The sequence below is a fragment of the Malus domestica genome, chromosome 08, assembly GCF_042453785.1.
Source record: "Malus domestica chromosome 08, GDT2T_hap1".
Lineage (NCBI taxonomy): Eukaryota > Viridiplantae > Streptophyta > Magnoliopsida > Rosales > Rosaceae > Malus > Malus domestica.
The window spans coordinates 24,332,378-24,354,372 of NC_091668.1; the positions used below are offsets into that span (position 1 = coordinate 24,332,378).

Consider the following 21,995-nt stretch of genomic DNA (forward strand, 5'->3'; position numbering starts at 1 on the left):
GAAGATATCAATTCGTTTAACCCCAAGGTGTTTGGCCAAACATAAGCCAGCTAGAAGGGCTTCATATTCGGCCTCACTGTTCGACGCTTTGAATTTGAAACGAAGAGCATACTCTATCGCCACTTTGTCAGGGGTCGTAAGGACTAGTCCTGCTCTACAGCCCTGTTGGTTGGATGAGCCATGAACATATAGACTCCTGCTGGGGCTGTTGGTTCTATTTTCTGAGCTTCTGAGGGTAATGGAACCACTTCTTTAGGCGTAGAAATGAAACCACTTCTTTAGGCGTAGAAACAATGTCAGCAGGATATGTGAAGTCGGTGATGAAGTCTGCCACTGCTTGGCCCTTCTTAGCTAGCTTTGGTTGGTAGGAGATGTCAAACTCACCCAATGCTATCGCCCATTTGATCATTCGCCCGAAAGTGTAAGGACTTTGAAGTATCTGTCGAAGATGATGATTGGTAAGCACGATGATGGAGTGTGCTTGGAAGTAAGGGCGAAGTTTTCGAGCAGACATGACTAATGCTAGAGCCAATTTCTCAATGTTGGAGTATCGTGTCTCCGCATCTTGTAAGGCCTTGCTAGCATAGTAGACAGGTCGTTCGACATTACCATCATTTCGAATAAGAATGGAACTTACTGCTGAAGCCGATACCGACAGATAGATAATGAGAGTGTCACCAACCTCAGGTTTGGAGAGAAGATGGGCTTTACCCATGTAGTCCTTGAGGTTCTTAAATGCCTCAGCACATTCATCAGTCCATGTAATGTACTTCTTACTTCCATTAAGTGCTTTGAAGAAATGAGCACATCTGTCTGTGGCCTTAGAGATGAACCTAGTTAAGGTTGCCACCTTGCCAGTAAGGTTTTCGATGTCTTTTGAATTTACCGGTTCCTTCATGTCGAGGATTACTTTGATCTTCTCGGGATTAACCTCAATGCCTCGTTGGCTTATCATGAAGCCTAAGAATTTGCCAGAGCCTATTTTGAAGGCACATTTATTGGGGTTCAACCTCATTCGATACCTCTTCAGAATGGTGAAAGTTTCAGATAGGTTGGTGATGTGTTGGTCAGCATGTTTGCTCTTGACTAGCATATCATCCACGTAAACTTCCATGCTCTTCCCAATTTGTTTGGCGAACATTGAATTGACTAGTCTCTGATAAGTCACTCCTGCATTCTTTAAGCCGAAGGGCATGACTTTATAGCAATATAGTCCTCTGTCAGTAGTGAAGGTTGTGTGTTCTTGGTCCAGAGGGTTCATGAGGATTTGTTTGTATCCTGAGTAAGCATCCATGAAGCTCAGGAGTTCACACCCTGCCGTAGAGTCTATAAGTCTGTCTATGAGAGGAAGAGGAAAGCTATCCTTCGGGGCATCCTTTGTTTAGGTCGGTGTAATCGACACATTCTCCACAAGACCTTTTGGAGCAGGAGACTTTCCTTGATCGGATTCTTCTTAACAAGGACAACATTTGCTACCCACGTTGGATAATTGACTTCGCGGACGAAGCCTTTGCCTTTGAGTTTTTCAACTTCAGCCTTCATTACCTTGTACCGTTTAGCGTCATAAGATCTTCGCTTCTGTCTCACTGGCTTGGTCTTGGGGTCAATACTTAAGCAATGACAGATGATATCGGGAGAGATGCCTAGCATGTCCTCATATGAGCAGGCGAATACCTCAATGTTCTCTTGCAAAAAAGAGATCAATGTCAACCGAATAGGTGGTGACAAGGTGGTGTTAATCTTCACCATGCGATCCAGATAATCTTTTGAGATAGAGACCTTTTCTAACTCTTCAGCAGGTTGTGCTTGCTGGGTGAAAAAGTCATCTCGAGGATCGTCGGGTTGACTGTTGCTATCATGAAGATCCAAGTTAGCTTCGTTTGAGCTGGTCTTTATGACTTAGTCATGTATAGAAAGGGTTTCCTTGGGCACAGGTAGGTGTTGTTGCTTGACTGAAGTGTTGTAACATGATCGTGCACTAAATTGATCTCCTCTGATGTAACCATTGCCATATAAGGTTGGAAATTTCATCAACAACATATGTGTGGATACCATGGCCTTGAGATCATTGATGCCTGTGCATCCAAAGATGACATTGTATGTCGTTGGGCAATCAACCACTAGGAAGTTAGTGGTAATGGTAGCTATGTACGGGCCTGCACCAATGGTGAAAGGTAAGTGTATGCTCCCCAAAGGTTGCACGATATCACCAAAGAAGCTTTTTAGAGAGGAAATCGAGCGATCGAGCAAGTGTTCAGCTACATTAAGTGCCCTGAAAGCTTCAGCAAACATGATATTGACCGAAACCCCTGTGTCTACCAGGATTCGTTGTACTTCAAAGTTGGCTATGTGAGCTTCCACGATCAGTGGGTCGTTGTAAGGGTAGATGATACCTCTTTCTTCCTCAGGGTAAAAACATATTGGATCCCAGTTAGGCTTTTGATACTTACCTCCCCTAATGTCTTCCACGTGAAACAAGTGGTGGCCAGATCTTAAAACTCATTCACTATTTTTCATGGCCCTGTTGGAAGATTTAGATATGGGTGTGCCACCACTTATGGAATATATCACATTCACCTGGCGTTGGTTATGGTTACCCCTTGAAGGGTGAAAGAGGAATTGATCAATTTTTCCTTCACGTGCCAAAGCTTCAATATGATCACGAAGGGTGATACACTTCTCGCCGTCATGGCCGTTATGCTTGTGGTAGCTGTAAAACGTGTTTGTGTTCTTCGTGGGCTTGTAATCCGGGTGCCTCGGCTTTGGCTTCGGTATTAGGTGTGCTATGTTGGGGTAAATGGCCACACATATGGCGTTCAAATGTGTGTATGCCTCATACCTGTGGGTAGGGGCTGCCCTGCCACGTGTTTGACCCACTGTGTTAACTGCCTGGGGTCGGGGATTATCATGGCGATACCCTTGGTTATTGCGGTAGTGTCCCTTACTCCTTTTACTAAAATGAGACTGGTGATAATGGAAATCTTTCCTTTTGCCCTGAGATTGATATGTCTGTTGACTTGGCAAAGTATTAAGTAAGGCAGGGGGAGGCACCGCTGCCGTTTGGAAGGTCGAGGTTTTCTCATTTGGTTGGATCTGGCTTCCACTCCCTACTTGCTGATAAAGGGTGGCTATGAGGGGTTTTCCTTGATATGTCATTGCCTCGGCGGAGGCATGGTTGTAAGCCTGTGCCATCACCTCAAAGTAAGTCTTCCAAGTGTTGGTATTGATCATGTACTTGAAGAAACAGTCACGTAGGCCTGCGTGAAGGCTTTGAGGGCAGTCTTGTATTCTGCCTCGGCATAACAGGAATACTCATGGCTGAAGCGGCCAGCATACATATGTAATAACTCGTCTGGTTTCTGGCGAATAATGTACCAGTCATCCGCAGAGTGCAAGCGATCGGTCTGGAAAATGTGTTGAGAAACAAACAGTTTCCTCAATTCCTCAAATAAGTTTATCGTCTTAGGTGGAAGACAGCAATACCAGTTTAGAGCTCCACCAGAGAGGGTAGAGGGGAAGAGAAGACATCGTTCTTCGTCGGTGTGCATCCGGTATGCCATAGTGGACTCAAAAAGGTTAAGGTGTTCAATCGGGTCCTCCTTTCCAGTATAGAGTTACAAGCCAAGCTTATGTTTTGTCTTTGCTTGGAGGGGGTGTCGAGGATCCTCCTTGTAAGAAGGCCAGGCCTAGGTTGGTTCCAATCAGGTATCTCAGCTTGTCGTTCGACCTTCAACTTGTTTACTTCCTTAAGAAGTTGTAGGACAAAAGGGTCCTGAGTGGAGTTATGTACCACTGGAACTTTCTTTCGTAAATCTCCTCTCATCTTGAAAGTATGAAGGTTTGATCAAGAGCATGTGATTTTTCCCTGGACTCTCGCCGTACTAACTTCCAAGGTATGTCTGTCGGAATATCTCTGAATCCCCTATACCTTCGTGTTTCTCTAGGACTTGTTGCCCCTTCCCTAAATTGGTAGCCGACCTAGGACATGGGAGAGGACCGAGTCTTTCAGAGACCCTTAGGTCATTGATCTTCGGGCTTACATGGATGCGATTGTCTTGACGTTGCTTTAGGAAATCTCGACAGTCGTGAAAGACGACTTTCAATCCTTCCACTCCTTCGGTAAGGAGGTGTCTGCCTCCACTTCTCCTACTTTAGATCGAAGCAGTTGGGTTGAGAGAAGTCTTATGTTAATCAATGTTTTGATGATTAGCTCGCTCCTCATCAGGGATACCCATGTCGAAGGAAGGTGACCTTCCGTGTTGGGGGGCACCCAGATGATGGTTAATGTCAACAGAGGTAACGAGCTCGCGTGTTTGAGTACGCCTAGTTTCGTGGAGCGTCTCAAAAAGCTTATCATACTGCTCTTGGAGGACCTCATTCTTCATTGCTATCTTGTTGTTCTGAGCTTCTAGCTCATCAACTTTAGCTTGAAGAGCAACCCTCTTTCTTTCTTTCTTTCGTTGCTTCGCACTAGGTGCAAGAGGGGTGTCATTCTGTGTGTTGTGGCTTCCTTCACTCTCCATGTTGGAGAGGAATGCCTGGTCAAAAGAGAGTGTATGAATTATGGCAACCAGCTTAACAAAGCTGAAGAGAGTGGGAATAAGTGTCGTTCCCACAGACGGCGCCAAATGTTGATGCACAAAATCAGTGAGGACTTTGGTACAATAGAAAGTGTTAAGTTTGTGACCTTCTCTAGATTGCTCCGGTCACTAGTGTGGATAAGTATGTAAATGGATAGGGACAAGGAAGCAAACACAAGATGTACGTGGTTCACCCAGATTGGCTACGTCCACGGAGTAGAGGAGTTCTCATTAATTGTGAAGGGTTTACATAAGTACATAGGTTCAAGCTCTCCTTTAGTGAGTACTAGTGAATGATTTAGTACAAATGACATTAGGAAATATTGTGAGAGAATGATCTCTATTTATAGAAGAGAGTTTCTAGTTTCATTCTGACATTGACACGTGTCGTGTTGTGATTGGCTTCTGATGTTGACATGTGTCGCGCTATGATTGGCTTCTGATGTCGACACGTGTCGCACTGTGATTTGCCTCTTGGTTGGAGGGAAACTCTTCTGGGTCCTTGACGGTATAACGTTGACCGGTGCTCAATAGTTTCAGAATTGGTCAAGTATGGTACAAACACAGTTAAAGTTCTACAAAACTCTAAACCGAGAAGTACTTTTATTTTGGTTACTATATATATATGTATATATTTATAAGTATTATTATTTTATTAGTTATCGTTAGAATTATGGGAAAAAGAAAGATGAAGGCGTCGGGAGGAAGGAAAAACAGAAGATAGAAAGGGATTGGGCAAAGCTGCCCAATCTAGGAAAAATAAGGGAGAGGCCGAATGAGGAGAGGAGAAAGGAAGGTGAGTGACCAACCAGGAGAAGGAAATAAGGGAAATGAGGGAGAAGGAAAAGAGAGGATCGACTCGGATATCTCTTAGACCCATGCGCCAGCCCGATTTCTGGGCAGAGAAATCCGACGAAATTCTGATGAATTTCTGGAAAATTAAGTCGAGTTATCACATAGAAATCTTTCACTATCAGTCTGCCTTCCTTTATCATTCAAAAATGAGGTTGTTTGGCCTCGGTTTTGGAAGAATCGAAGTCGTAGGTTTAAAGGACACCCGACGGCAATCCGCCATTTTCTGCAACCATTGTACTAATCTCCACCACCATTAGACTTCCCTAGAACCCAGGAACAAAGCCTAGGCAGTGGTGGAGGCTTTGGAGCAAGTTTGGAGGTCAAATCGAATCACACCCAATTCTAGGATTCTGACAGGTTTGAGCAAAAATTGGAGCTCTTTTCGCCCAAATTGGCCTTGGTCACAGGCGACGATAGTTCATGATGTCTCAACATTCGTGCGAGGGAATCGTAGCGCGGACCTAAGGTGAGTAGGTCTTTTCTCTTCTATCATGTATATATATATATAAAAGATTGCCATCTCCTCAAACGTTCATAAATTGAATATTTCATAAATTACTGTCAATGTCTTGAAGTACTAATGTGAACTACGAATGGCTTGATCCCTGTTTAGGGTATGTAGGTAGTCTAACAAGACGCTAAATGTAACCATATAATAAATAAGACTAAATAATTGGGATAATAGCCTTGTTTGGGGAATTGAACAATGTGAGGGACATTGGTGGAAAATGTGAGAATTAACCTTATGATTTGGTAGTTAATTGTTGTTCATAAATCAATGTGTGAAGAATCAAGGAATTGAAGTAAGGAAACGTAAGTAATGTTAGTTAATTAAACTAATGTCTAATTTGGCTTATCACCAATAATTATTCCCAAAAGTAAATGGTTCAAGAGTGGGGTGTTATAGTTATTGCATTTTAAGCCATTGGTTTATGTGTTTATATATCTGGAAATATTATGATATGGTTGAAATTCAGATTTACATCCTGATATATCCATATGTATATTCCTTGCACATAATTATTGTGAACGTTCTAGAGTGCAAGAATGAACGCAGAACACACAATTAAGTTCAGGTAAGTATACGGTATTAGTTGAATTGATGGGGTTATGGTATGACTACATTTATGTTTTAAGTAACTCTGACACGGTCGTACAGGTTGCAATAGTAGGCAACTCCGGCATTGTCGTACAAGTTGCTTATGAGTCGTACATGTGGTATTAGATGCATTTAAAGCTCATAAACCTGCACCCCAGTGTTAGTGCTCCCACTAGTCCACTAGTGGCTAGGGCACAGTCCTTCACATAATGTTCACCTCATGCACCATACGCTCACCTTGAATTCAAGGTAGGTGCACAGGTCTGTCGTACAGACCACTATAGGTGGTTCCGACTTGTAGGTGACTCTTCACGTGATCGTAGCACTTGAGCGTATTCATTTACACCCAGTCCTGTTATACAGACCACTACAGTGGTTTTGACTCGTGTGCAGACGTAGTGCTATATAGGTCACTAAAGGTGACTCCGGCTAGATTGAGATATGAGATATAGACTTAGCCATACAAGCCACAAGAGGTGGATCCGGCTGACATATCATTTGCATATGCGATGAGATACGAATATGTCATACAGGTCACTATAGGTGACTCCAACTTATATGCTAGCAATGATTAATGAAATATATGAGGAAATATGGATAAGTCGTATAAGTCACTAGAGGTGACTTCGACTTATAAGGTAGCATAGGTGATGAATATGTGATGAGCTAGCATATGTGATGAGTATATGATGAGCTAGCATATGTGATGAGTATGTGATGAGCTAGCATATGTGATGAGTATGTGATGAGCTAGCATATGTGATGAATATGTGATGAGCTAGCATATGTGATGAATATGGGATAAGCTAGTAGATGTGATGAATATGTGATGAGCTAGCACTAGCATATGTGATGAATATGTGATAAGCTAGCAGATGTGATGAATATGTGATGAGCTAGCATATGTGATGAATATGCAATAAGCTAGCAGATGTGATGAATATGTGATGAGCTAGCAGATGTGATGAATATGTGATGAGCTAGCATATGTGATGAATATGCGATAAGCTAGCATATGTGATGAAATATGTGATGAACTAGTATATGTGATTAGATATGGGTAAGTCGTACAGGTCACCATAGGTGACTCCGACTTGCGTACTAGTATGAGTTATTAATCACATGATTATTTGATATTGCTGACGAGATGCTGTATTGTGGTATATTTATGATATTTTCTAGAAATTATACAGGTGTTGTTAGCAAGAGGTTATAATGTTTTATATGGGTTCTATTAAAATTTTATTTACCGGGCCACTCACCTTTGTCTTGTCTTCACCCTTCAGGTCTTATTAGCTGAGCTTTCGTATCGTCGAAGATTCGTGCCAATTCTTAGTATTGGAGATTACTTCGAGGGTACGATTCTTAATTCACTCTTCTGTACTTGCTTATGTTCTAACGTCACGTGTGAAGTGGATTTATTCCCGCTCACCGGTGCACTCTAGTATTTAGGCACTCTTAGGTTTAAATTTATTCACATTTTTCCACATCATCACACTTTATGGCTTCGTCACCTTTCAGGTGTCGGCCAGTACAGCTCGATTCGGAGTCCTAGTGGACATTCCGGGTCGGCGTGTGTCAAATAGGATGCCACCACGTGTAGGGTAAAACCCTAACACTATGGTCGGCCTTATCCCTATAAATACTTCATATTCTACCAAATTTCAGTAGATTTTGCTACCCTAAAAAAACCCTAAACACTTTATTCTCCTCAAACAAATTGACTTAGGCATCGAAGATCCATTGGCCTAATCCCCCCCCCCCCCAAACCTCGTGGGCGCGTGAAGCTTAGGTCCTTGATCAAATGTGTTAATTGCTTTGCAGGTGCATTGGCAGAAATTTACATCGACAATCACTATATTCGATTTTAATTTAACGACGAAACAGGAAATACAATAATAAAAGTTTAATAACTATCTATCGTTAATTGAACAATGAATGACTACAAGATCTAGAAAAATAGTGCTTTAGTGAGATGAAATATCAATGACATGTTATTTTCGTAAGTTTTTGGATTTTTAGCCTGTAACCCGTTTCCTGTTTGTCTATGATTTTGAGCAAATGCTCTGCACATTTTTCTTTTTTAACGTTTTGGACATTTCGTATGTAAAAATAAGTTTTTTATGCTTTTATAAGATGGTTATATATATATGAGCGCCTTATTAAATTACTAATTGGTTAACTCTTGAGCATTCATATATATATATATATATATATATATATATATATATATATATATATATTATAGTTGACATTATTTGGTAGTATATTTATATTTTGGAGTTCTATTGACATAATAATTTTACAATAACTAGTAGAAGAGAGAACAAGGTAGATCCTTAATGTTGAATGAGAATTAGTTTGTTTATCATGTCTCTTTGCTTGCGCTTGCGTAATCTACATGCATGTTTACATGTTAAATTTTGAATTCTCAAGCATGAATCGTCCTATGAGATGGATAAATTTTCTTGAAAAGAAAATTTTAAGAATGAGTTTTGGTTCACGTATCAGGACACCATAAGTATAGCAACCTGAGTGTCAATTTATGATAATTTCTCATAACACGAACACATTAAAATACAACACGTTGCTAGGCCTAACATAGGTTATCTTCCTAAGTTATTCTTTGTACACTCAAATTTTGTCTTTGGACACTCCTCAATTTATTTAAAAGAAAATGACTCTTATACCTGTAAAGAAAATTACCATAAAGGACTTTAGTGATTTCTTTAGAACAATAATTATTTTCTATGGGCACCCATATGGTTTTGGAAAAAAAAATTTAAAAAAAAATGTTGTATGCCTATTTAAGTGAGCTATTCTAAGGGTATAGAGAGAGGGAGGCCGGCGGCAACAAGAGAGAAAAGAAAGATTTAATTGTTAGATGTGTGTTGTATCACCCCATAGGTTATCTTCCTGAGTTATTCTTTGTACACTCAAATTTTGTCTTTGGACACTCCTCAATTTATTTAAAAGAAAATTACTCTTATACCTGTAAAGAAAATTACCATAAAGGACTTTAGTGATTTCTTTAGAACAATAATTATTTTCTATGGACACCCATATGGTTTTGGAAAAAAAAATTAAAAAAAAAATGTTGTATGCCTATTTAAGTGAGCTATTCTAAGGGGATAGAGAGAGGGAGGCCGGCGGCAACAAGAGAGAAAAGAAAGATTTAATTGTTAGATATGTGTTATATCACCCCATTGTACCTTTATTTATAATAGTATGATAGGTTAAATCATTATACTTTTAGGATTACAACTCTAATAGGATATTAACTACTAAAGGAAATATTCAAAGATATCCTTAGATATACTAGGATTTACACAATCACATTTCTATTCGAAATATAACTACAACAAAATCATTATTTTTAAAACCAAAAAAAAACATTTTTTTAACAAGAAAAAATGATTTCCAAGCTCTTCCTTCTTCCCTGATCGTCACCGCCGTATCTCCCTAACCAAAGTTGTGATAATCTAAAATATCCAGTACCCATCCACCCACTTAAATCAAAATTCACAGCTTTGGCAACTCCTCGAAGATCTAATCGGAGGTTGGCGCTGTAACGAGGCCGTCTTTGACTCGAGAGGTTGCAGAACTTTGACCTTCAGAACCACCGCGTGGGTCTGGTAGCTCCTTCCGACATTGTCGATTCCGGTAGCAGACTGACATCCATGTTCTTTGCATTTCGGTAAGCTAAAGTTGAGGCTTGGAACTCGCATCCACGAAGATGTCTTGGCAGGGCCAGCCCAGGCCCAGTGCAGGAGGGTCGACCGTCCAGGGCCCAAAAAAATTAGGGGCACCAAAATTATTAGGACGGTATATTTATATATGTTTTTTTAAGAGTATAAATTTATAAAATTTGATTCAAAGACACAGAAATTTAACTAGAAGTTGTGGTTTGTCATTTGAAAATAATAAGGAGGTCTTGGGTTCAAAACACCATGTGTCCTTATTTACATTCCTTTTTTTTACAAATTTCTTTTTATAAGAGTATAAATTTAGAAAATTTGGTTAAAGGATCAAGAAGTTTAATTAGAAACAATGATTTTTGTTGTTTAAAATTAACAAGAGGTCCTAAGTTCGAAATGCTATGTGCATGTTTATTCTTTTCAATTTTTACAAATTTTTGGTTGGTTGGTAATTTATTTTTAGTTACTATCTAGTAGCTATGTGAGTTGTTATTTTTAAATATTCGTTTTAATTTAAGTCTAATCTTCAACAAAGAATAATACGTAGACCAAATTTGCAAATTATATGACGTGTCATCAAAATGTTTAATTTAGTGCCCATTCATTAATAATACATATCAATTAAAGACTCGAAAACATCATTATTTTTTAGTCGCATGTTGACAAGGTTAGTAAATAAGAAAAAAACACCTCACGATTTATTCAAAAACACATTCAAAGTTCAAATGGAAAACAAAACTCATCATCTATCTACTTGTAAGCCTGAAGTTTTTTTGTTTCCCTCTCTCAAAACAAAATAAATTAGTCTTTCTGTGTTTCTAAATTATTGAGTTTGAAGTGTTTTTCTAAGTATAATTTTGTTGATATCTTATGTGTGAAAATAAATAATTTTCTTACATAAAGTTAGGGCACTTTTTTTTAGGTCGCCCCGGGCCTCAAAAATCTCTGGACCGGCCCTGTGTCTTGGTATTCACATACACGAAGAAGGCTTGTATATGCAAGCAAAGTGGAAGGAATACGATCACTCCACATTCGAATTGCCAAATGGGTTTATTAGAAACCAAATCTAGCTTTGACCCTAAAAATTATAAAGTCTATGTAACGCGCACGCCAAGTAGTGAGGAGCTAATTGCGACCTTTGGTAACTTAAATGTTGATACAGTAGGTCGAATAACTTGAATGCACTGCTGACTTCTAAATCGAGTGAGTTCAGGCGAGAAATAAACATTCTCGGTCTTCACTTTAAGACATGAAGAAAATGCTATGCAACTCACTACGAAGTTCTAGATCTTGTAAACTAGATTCAACAGCCTTAACTAAATTGGTAAAAATATCAGTCCACCAAGAAGGTACCAAATTATATGGCAAAGATATTCAAAGAAGATTAATGTTTTAATCATAAAAATAGTTCTACTATCTGTATGCCGAACTCTAAATGTGACCTGAGAGTAACCAATCATAGAACACCTCACTTTTCCAAGAAGGCTGATGAAGTGACATCTTTCAGCGAAAAAATTAAAGACTTTTCAGCGACTGAGGCTTAGGATAAATAGTTAGCCATAGACTTAGAGAGAATCTTCATCTATACAGTTGGTTGAGACTCCTAAGACAAACTGACTCTAAAGCTCTGGCCTTATCTATCCATCGGTTGCCTTTACTAGTTGCTTTTGGAAAATTCTGTCTATCTAGTCGGTCATCATCTATGGGATGCCAACCCAAACCTGTACCCAGTCGAAATTTGTGCTGACAGTTAGTGAATCAGTTAGTTTTTACAAAAGGGTTTCGCATAGAACATTAATTTGTGTGTTGAGTAAAAAGTCATTTTATGGTTACCAATAGTCTTGTATTTATAACACATTACTTGATGTTCAAGTTGTAAAGTTTTAATAGTACTGCAACTCCTCGGCATATTATCTGAATACACTTGAAATTATCTTCACAAATTCTTCTTAAACTTTATCACTACCGAGCCTCTCCTTCTCCGACTCAAAACAAGATTTTGAACCTAGTTCTATTATGTGATCAATTCAGAATTTATCTGGGTCTTGATCCTTAGGCAATTACTCAAACGTTATCACAAAACGATTCTAATCCTCAATTAGTCCTATTTCGTCCAGGACTCGGCCACGCTACCAGCAATACATTACTGGCCAAGACTTGCAGCCTCATTTCTAGGTTGTCAACCAACTCAGCCCAAACCCAGGTAATTTTATAAAAAAATTTGTCTCTTGGACTTTGGTCCTACCAAAGGGAATTTTCCGGTTCATTCTTGTATATATGAAAATTAGTGAGATTGATGTCTGACGAGGAGGTGGAGATTATCTGCAATTTTTTGGAATTTTTTTTTTAATTAATTTTGGCGGGTGCTAATGAGATTCCTGAGGCTCCAGACCAAAACCAGGTCTAACCTGAGGCTCGGCGAGTCGTTGAACGGTGAGGCCGAGAATGTGGTGCTGGTGGTCGAAACTCAACGACAAAATGGGTGTCCAGAGAAACATAAATTGATAAATAGTAAAAGAAGGTATTCTTGTAAGTTTAGTAAATTATTTTGGATGTACAAAGAGATGTGTGAGAATAAATTGGGTGTTCAGAGACGAAACTTGGATTTTACATAGAACAACTTTGCACATTTGTCAACCCATTCTCTTTCCAATTCTACCTTATTATTGGGCCTTGCTATTGGATTTAAATGTGTTGTTCATGTAAAAGTTGAGGTATTATTTTTTTTTTTTTATGTTTTTTTATTATAAGTGATGTTATTATTCTAAATTACACAAATGACAGAGAGAGAGTTTGAATTCAAAATATAATGGATTAAAAAGAAATACCATATCCAACAGAACAACATAACACCTGCATCAAAGCATTATTTAATCATTGTAACGGGAGTGAGTGCCTTCAAGACCAAATGAAATTTCTGTTTTACCCTAAAAAAAAAAAGAGTTTGGGGTTTTGCCCATGCAGAGCACCCCCAGTTCTGCATAACCTAAAGCTTTAACCTCGACAATTATTGAGAATACTTAAAGGCCACAATATGACGGCAGCCTCATCCTGTCACCCAGTTTTGGTCAGTCAGTCCCAGTTAAGAGTTCACATTTTATGACAAATATTAATGCCTTTTCTATTTCAATGTCTACACTACACTGACTGAGCTGCTCAAATAAAGGCAACTAGACTCAACTCCATTCATAATATACAACCCTGTCTCAAGTACACATTTCGCTGGAGTTCATTGATCGTGTACTTCTCCATGTCAGTAAATGATTATTTATCCTGTGGCTTCAAATCACATATAATTCTGTGCATATAATAATCAGTCGTAAAGGATAAGAAGGATTATTTATCCTGTCTTGCACAACCTGAAATAACTTCAACAGAAGAACAGCAAAATCACGGAAAGAAATACCAAGGCATGTGTGATGGAAATGTATCCCTACTCCCTAAGGAAGATAAAGAAATTAATGGTGTGGTGTGGGGAAGTTTTTAAGATTAGGACGGGCTCGAGACTTAGATACAACAAGATATACTAGCATAAAATTTCATTAACTGGATAAAGGGCGGCACATAAACATTCATGAACTATTCAACCCCAAAATGATCTTTGTAAACTAGATTTAAAAAATATTACAATGAAGCATGACTAATTGCAAAGTAATAAGCAGACTTCAAGCACTTCGTTGAAAATTGAGCTTACCATAAACTACAAGATTACAAAGATCAGTATATATAATCGTTAAATCTAATGTTCCATGAAGATCATGTGAGAACAAAAACTTTCATATTGTATTAGGATATGGAGTACGATGCCCACATGTCTAACCACATCACCTAATCACCTCCATGACCTCATGAAGTAGATGCATCAAATCAGATAGCTCCACCCCTTCACACATAGTTTTGAACTGAAAAATTAAAAAGAAAAAATCTCCTAAGAGAAAAATCAAAACCGGCAACCTCCTAGCAAGAATGTGAAATTATTAAACGTAATCAAAATTTAAAAACTAAACACTTTCGGCAAAAAAAATTATTTTTTTAATTATTTTTTTATTTTTTATTAATAAAACAGCAAATAGAAAGAAAAATAAAATCACTACACAAATAAAAAAATAGAAATCGAAAAATAAAATTTAGTAAAGAGCAATCAACAAGCCAAATTGGGATTAAGGGGCAATCCCCAGCAACAGCGTCAAAAACTTAATGTAAATTTAAACTAATCTAAATAATAAATTAATTTAAACCAAATTAAACTCGCAAGCACACAAATCAATTGTAGTAATTTATGCAAATACGAAGTCGATCCCATAGGGATTGCTTTAACACCAATTTAACCGATTAATCAAGCTAGACTTAATTAAACAAACAAGGGATAGATTGAATTGAATAATTGATTAAGACTATAATTAACAAGAAAAAGAAAAGACAATTAATTAAAATAAACACACAACACAAAAAGAAATTGAGAAACAATGGAAGTCTAAGGTTATGAATCCACCAACAACAATCCTATTTACTTTTCCTAGAGCCAACTATGATCCAATTACCATGCCAATGTTACATGTGGTTCTTTCTAAGATATGAATTAATCCGTGGTCAAACATCAACTCTTGTATCTCTACATGATAATCATATCCTATTGGTTAGGCATACAATTAAACACATAAAAACCCATTAAGCATAGAAGAATCATGTCAACCAAGTAGGACTAGCTTGATATTGGTCATCCTCACTAGTTTGTCTACTCTTCTTAATCTTAGTTCCAATAAACCTAATTGATATTGGTCATCCTCATAGATTTATCTAATTAATTAGATCCAAAATTCCTAAAGGTGATCAATCATTAGAAACTCGAACCTAGAATAAAATACCCACAAAGATTAATAATATAACATGGCATATAATCGGATAATAATTAACAAAGTACTTCGTAAATATTCATGTCATGGCTTCATCATAAACCTTAGAAAATAACTTAGTTACACATAGAAATAAAAATAAAAGAAAGATAGAAACCGGAGTCCATGGCAAAGCACGTCCCTAAGCTCTTCTTCACAAATTGCGGAGATGGTGAATGGTAGTACGGTAATATGGGTATGCGGGGGTGGATGGATGCGGTGTGAATGGATCTCTTAGAGAGAGCTTAGGGCACCTTATTTATGCTAGAAAAAAAAAAAAAAAAAAAAAAAAAAAACCTTAAAAGTCTGGGAGAAACTCTCCTAAACAATTAATGACACAAACTAGGAAAGAATCCTTCTTGGCTTGGGAAACACGGAATCTGTCTTGCACGCTAGTTTTGGGGTCGATTTATCTTCTGGAAAATTCTGTAAAAATATGGAAAACGTAGCTTTATCTCTTATCTTTCCAAGCATATATCGCATGCCACTAGGAAAAATCAGGAAAGCCTCAAAACCTTCATTCTTCCACAACCACGCAATTCTGACGGAAAAACAACTTCTGCGGGATTGATTCGTAAAACTGGAATGAATGGCTTCATGAAAAATTATGAAATTCAGACACAACAATCTTCAACCTCTTAGCTTCCTTCTTCAATTGGCCTTGCATCAAAACTCCTCCGACAAGTCGAATTATCACTAAAAACGTTTTAAGTGTGCAGAATGGCTGAAACTGAGAAAAGGAAAGTAATAAGGCTCTTTTATAATCAATTCCTTAACAAAACTTAGGGATAATTAATATGAAAATATGATAAATAATGCACCTATCAAATACCCCCAAACTAAGTTTTTGCTAGTCCTTGAGCAAAACAAAATAAAAGACAACAATGAAACAATAGACCTTCCATAAATTAGACTCAATGCAACCGAGTGATGGTCACCAAACTTAAGAGAATTAAACATTTTTTAAAATCAAATTAACCAAACCTTACACAACATTCTCAAGCGTAATAAGTGAAATAACCAATATCAATTAACTTACTCAACCCGGATAGGTATATGCAAACCAAAGCTTCCACTTCAAATCATCTACCATGAATATCACTCAGAAAGAAATCACACATTAAAGGCTAGAGTGTTTCACTCAAAACATGATAAGCAATATAAAACCCCATAAGCTTGCTCTTCATATCATGTCTCCACTAATGTAAATCAATGTAACACCAAAGATCAAAGGTCTTTACAAAGGTTGTCCAAAAGCAGGGATATGGGTTATCTAAGATTCCGCTTTCAAAGACCGACCTAATCCAGTTACCAAACAGTCAATCTTTCTTGGTTCGACGAATGCTGCTATCAGCTGGCTGATTTACGCATACGATGCATGGGCTTATGTATGCTCAAGGTTCGCACTCGGATCTAGGATTGTAACATGATTTCAATATAAAAGTTTTAAAAATAAAATTAGAAGAAAAATAATATTAAGAAATTAAACGATAAACTACAATTTTTATTTATAATATATTTATTGTCAAATTTGAAATACATTTTTTATTTTTGTGTAGAAAATACTACGCAAAAATATGGTTTAACTTTATTTATGGCTTTTATAAATGTACAATATTTATTAATAAGATGGTATCCGTACGAGAGAGAGTATCGTGAATAGAGTGGTCTCATTAAACCATAGTTAGAGATTTGAATTCAGTTAGAAAGTAAAAAAGTACAACACCAATACTGTAACTAAACTACTTACAACAACTAAACTAAATTGTTTTCTCATACACACACATATATATACACAGCTCACATTAAATTCAAGTTTGACAAACCAGTTGACATTTTAGTACAAATCTTTGACGTTTCAAGTTCGACGTTTTAAGTGTCCACACATGCATCATCTTCAACTAATTCAATCACATGAATTTTCACTATTTTTCTAATATCGAAACATTCAATATTTTAGAGCGGGTAATGTTAGAAAATTAAATTTTATAAATTAAATGATGTGGTTATTGATGATTAGATTGTTACTCAAATGTTAATTAATATACATTTTTCATTGAGCACACATCATCTATTGCAAATTTGGTTTAAAATTTCGGTCTCTCTAACATTATGTTTTTTTTAGCACCATAAAATTTTCATGAAATCCTAATACAAAAATGCAATAATTTTTTTAAAAAATAATAAATGTGGCATAATTCTAATTAATTCTAATTCTTTTCCTCGATCATAATAAAGTACAAACATACAACATGTTGAGTAAACAACACAATAATCCCAAATTAATTCAACTAGTCAGATAGAAACCAGTGGTTTTGGAGCATTTTCTTGTCAGATTTCTCACTTCTATCCAAACTAATCATCCACTTTGACATATCCAGTTCCACCGAATCAACCTCCCTCCCTCCAAATTCAAACACAAACCCTCTTTTCTGATGACGCACCACCCTCGGACTACTCAAATTCAACACCCCCGTTGACCTCGACTTGTTCAACCTCACCACTGACGGCGCCACCCTCACCGCCACCCCTCCTCCTGCTCCCTTCCGCACCTCATTCCCTCCCCCGGCTGCTTTAATCTCATTCACCGACCCAATTGACTTTGACCTCCTCACGCGCCCACCAATCATCGCCTCGCTCTCACCCTCGCACTCTGCGCCCATCACACTCGCTACCTTCCCGTTCAACCTCCTCCTACTCCCTCCTCTCACGCTCTTCACGTTTACAACCTCTTCGTACTCGGGTTGGTGAATCTGATGATGATTGTTTTTATCCTCCACCCTCTTCATGTTCACGCGCCGTTTGAAGCTGCTCCAGATCGGCGTTGCGTGAATTTTCTTCCTCGCGAGCTTCAGACGCTCAACGACCTCAGCCATTGTGGGCCGCCTCTCGGCAGACGACCGCACGCACTTCGCGGCCAACAACGCCACACGGCGGATGACGGCGTGGTCCGACGGCGGTCCGATTCTCGGGTCCAGAATCCCGGCGATGTCTCCGTGCTTTATGATCGGCACGGCCCAGTCCACCACCGACGGCGGACTGTAATTCACGTCTATGGCGTTTCTCCCGCTTAAAATCTCCAACATGAGTATTCCGAAGCTGAAGACGTCGCTCTTGGCGCTTAGATCCCCCGGCGCAAGATAGCCCGGGTCGAGGTACCCTAACGTCCCCGCCGGCGGCGTACACTTAACTAGAACATCCTCCACGTGTCCCCTCAACGCCAGCCCTAAGTCGCCGAGCCGCGCGTTCCGGTCCTTGTCGATTAATACGTTGGAGGACTTAATGTCGCGGTGGATGACGGGAGGGTTCGACGAGTGGAGCGCCTGAACCGCTTTCGCCACGTGCAAACCGAACTGGACCCTCCGGGACCAACCCGGAGGTCGGGAGTTTAAGTGGAGGAGGTCGTTGAGGGAGCCGTTGGGCATGTACTCGACGACGAGCAATTTATTGTTGTTTCTTCCATCAGCGCTGAACCCGATTAGATTGACGAGCCTGGGGTGGTGGACTCTCGAGAGGATCTCGATCTCGTTCTCCACATTGTGAAGACTCGCCGACGAGGACGGCGCCGTTTGCGATGGTTTCGTGGTTTTCGTTTTCTTAACGGCGGCAACGAGGCTCCCGCCGTCGAGAATGGCCTTGTAGACGCTTCCGTGGCTTCCTTTGCCCAGAAATCTGTCGGCGGCGAAACCATTGGTGGCGGCGACGAGGTCGTCGTAGTAAAAGTGTCTGATCTTGATGGGCTTGTTATTGGGTTTGGGTTTGCGGGTTCTAGGTTTTCTCTTGCGGTCCCAGTTGAAGGGATCGCAGGTGGCGATTGCCGACTCTGCTTTGCACAAGAAGTAACCCATGCTGTTAATCTTTCAGTGGATTTTTCGAGGAAGTGAGGAGGATGAGAGGGAGGTGATAAAGGTAAAGGTGGGAGGGGAGGGAGGAGGTGGTGTGAAGCTGCAAAAGCCACTAATAATATTCATGTATTCATTTTTACTTCACACTATTTTTTAATTTTTAATTTTGACAATTGATTTTTCTAGAAATTAAAAAAAGTATTTAAAATAAAAATAAATGTGTGAGTAACACTATATAATGCATATAGAGAGGGGAGGTTTGTTGTGAGAGGTTAGAGCACAAGAGTAATATTTAGCTCTAAATTACAAAATTTAATTTTTAATGAGATATATTTAGTTTAGGTTAAAATAGTTCATTACTTTTTCAGGCTCCACAGCTCTTACCCAGGATCAATTTAGAAGGAAACTCATAGCCAATAGAAGTTAGCCATCTAACAAACTTTTTACCTTAACCTCTCACAATATTAGAAAAACAAAAATTTAAAGAGCTAAATTTCATGAATAAATAAAGCCTCTACCCCTTAGCACTTTCCCTTTCTAGTAGGAATATGTTATCCACACACTCTATTTTACTTCTCACACATCCCTTGATAATTTATGTCCGTTGATCTTCTTCAATTCATTTGATTTGACGGTAGAAAATTAAAAAGATATGTAAGAAGTAAAATGAGATGTGTAGATGTCACACCCCTTATACTAAACTGGCTCCTAAAGTCTTTGAATATGGTAATGTGTTGCACAGCTTTTGGTTTTGGGGTAAAGAAAGGGGAAGATGTGAAAAAAATTCAAAAGAGGTGTGCTGCAAATTTTGAACTTTGGCAAAGGTAGGTTTGCATTATTTCTAATGTTTTTTACATGCAAAAGTATGCAGCTTTGAGAGGAATTTCTTGGGGTTGTTGGTCTTTAACGATTTAAAAGGTAATACTAAGAAGATCAAGTTTTTAAATTTAATTTTCAAATCAAATGATGTGTTACTAATAAAAAAATAAACACATTAATCAGTACTTAAGTAATAATTCATCATCAACAATCACATCATTTGATTTATAAAATTTGATTAAAATTTTGTTCTACCACAATACCCTTTAAAGAGAGAAGTTGGGGCCTTGTGGGACATGAATTTTTGCTTCATCTATTTTTCCTAAAGACACCTCATGATGAACTCAAATTTTAAGCTTAATTATTGCCATTGTACATGTAACTTGATCTTTAGTCTCAATTCCCTTAAAATTCAATTGGTTTCATTTTCTTACAGGATTGAATTTCCGTTTCATATATTATTTGGATTTTACCTTTTCTACTAAACTTTCTTAGGTAGCAATAATATAGTAAGCACAGCAACAGGTAGGTCTCGCTCATGCTACATAAGCAAAATTAACAAACATTTAACGAACTTGACACAATCTAAACAATATGGGAAGAAAATTAAGTTTCTGAGAGAAAGTGGAACAAATTTAGTTTTAGTAAGAGAATGAGACCAAAATAAAGTTTCTGGTCTTTCCAAGAAAGAAAGAAAAATTCGAATTATAGTAAGCATTGCAAAATATAATACTAATTTTGGCCTAATGTGAATTCAAATTTCCTAGACGATAATTGTTAAATAAAAAAGAGAAAACACATTGAAATGCTTTTTTTTTAGCTTATATTGAACTATAACTTTCTATGATTCAACAAATAATTTTTTTTTTTCCTTTTTAAAAGGGGGACAATTGGTGCCAAGTGACAATTATTCACTCCTTATGAGGATTGGAAAGATTTACAAACGCATTTCAGCATCCCTTGCCCACATGTCTGGCTTCCACACCAACAACGGGTTTCGAACCCAAGACCGCCAGTTTTTTATTTGAAGAAAGTCTCGCAATCCGGCTTTTAGCCACTAGCTCAAGGTGGATTCAACAAATAATTTGATTGATAATCCATCTTACACCTTTTTTTTTTTTTTTTGCTATATTTTCTTAAACCACCACTCATAAAAATTCAAAGTTCGAACAAATGAAGCTATCACTTCCATTTCAGCATGTTAATTACTTAATTTGGTTTCATTATCTGCTTTTGTATATACTTGATAGCGTTATAGGCAGCAGTCAAGGATAATTTTGGAACCTGCTGAAAAAAAAATTAAGGAACTGTTATTGGCTCTTTAAATTTTGTATTGTGCATTACTCATAAGTGTTTTATTCTTTCTAAATATAGAAAATTTGGAGTGCACATTAGAATTTTAGAGTGCTAATAACAATTCTCAAAATTAATTAAACTTCTAAACTGTTGTTGCCTATACTTAACTGACAAGGAGAGGGGGCCGGCGGCACAGAGAAAATATAGAGAGATATGTGTTTGTAGGGTTGTGTATAGTATTTGTTATTCTCCCTACGCAGTACCTGAAAGAGAAGAAATCCTTCTCCTCCAAGGAATACAAGTCCTAATAGGAAAAAATACTAGAATCAAATTTAATCTAGGATTTACACAATCACACTTAATAAGAAGTTTATAACACTCCCCCTTGAGTTTGTAAATACTTAAGTCGATTCGACATCATGTAGAGTTGCGGAAGTCGACTCGTCGGCACTGATTTTGGGAACACGCTATTCTCAAATAAGGTAGGAACTTGCATAAGATAGTAATCTCACAAAAAACCCTAAGGCTATGACAAAAAATCGAGTAGGGACAAAATCCATAGTCTAAGGAAAAATGTATGAGTAATGCAAAGTCAAATGAAACGTCTACGGGACGTCATCAGGGATAAGATCAATCCAAGGTGGGTGCCTCGTCAAAACCTCGTTAGGTATCAAAAACCCAGTGGGAAAAATGCTCCTAATTGTAGGGACAAAGAGTACATTTCAAGAAAGTATACTTCAGGATACTCCCCATGAGTTTGACATAACTCCAAAGAGAACTAGCAATGTTACAACTCAGAAAGTTTACGCATACCAATTCCTTGAACAAGTTTCTAAAACGTCCCCTTCAGTAGTGATTTGGTGAAAAGATCAGCTAGTTGTCTTGTGAATGGATTTGTGTGACTTTAATTT

General features: G+C 38.1%; 1 protein-coding gene across 1 annotated transcript; it reads right to left on the minus strand.

Annotated features, from left to right (window-relative positions):
- Positions 1-17,314: 17,314 nt before the first annotated feature.
- On the minus strand, positions 17,315-19,297 carry LOC103441647 (serine/threonine-protein kinase-like protein At3g51990). The gene has a single exon (XM_029107189.2). The coding sequence runs from the start codon at positions 18,970-18,972 to the stop codon at positions 17,416-17,418; it is 1,557 nt and encodes a 518-aa protein (XP_028963022.2). The 5' UTR covers positions 18,973-19,297; the 3' UTR covers positions 17,315-17,415.
- Between the last annotated feature and the right edge of the window lie 2,698 nt (positions 19,298-21,995).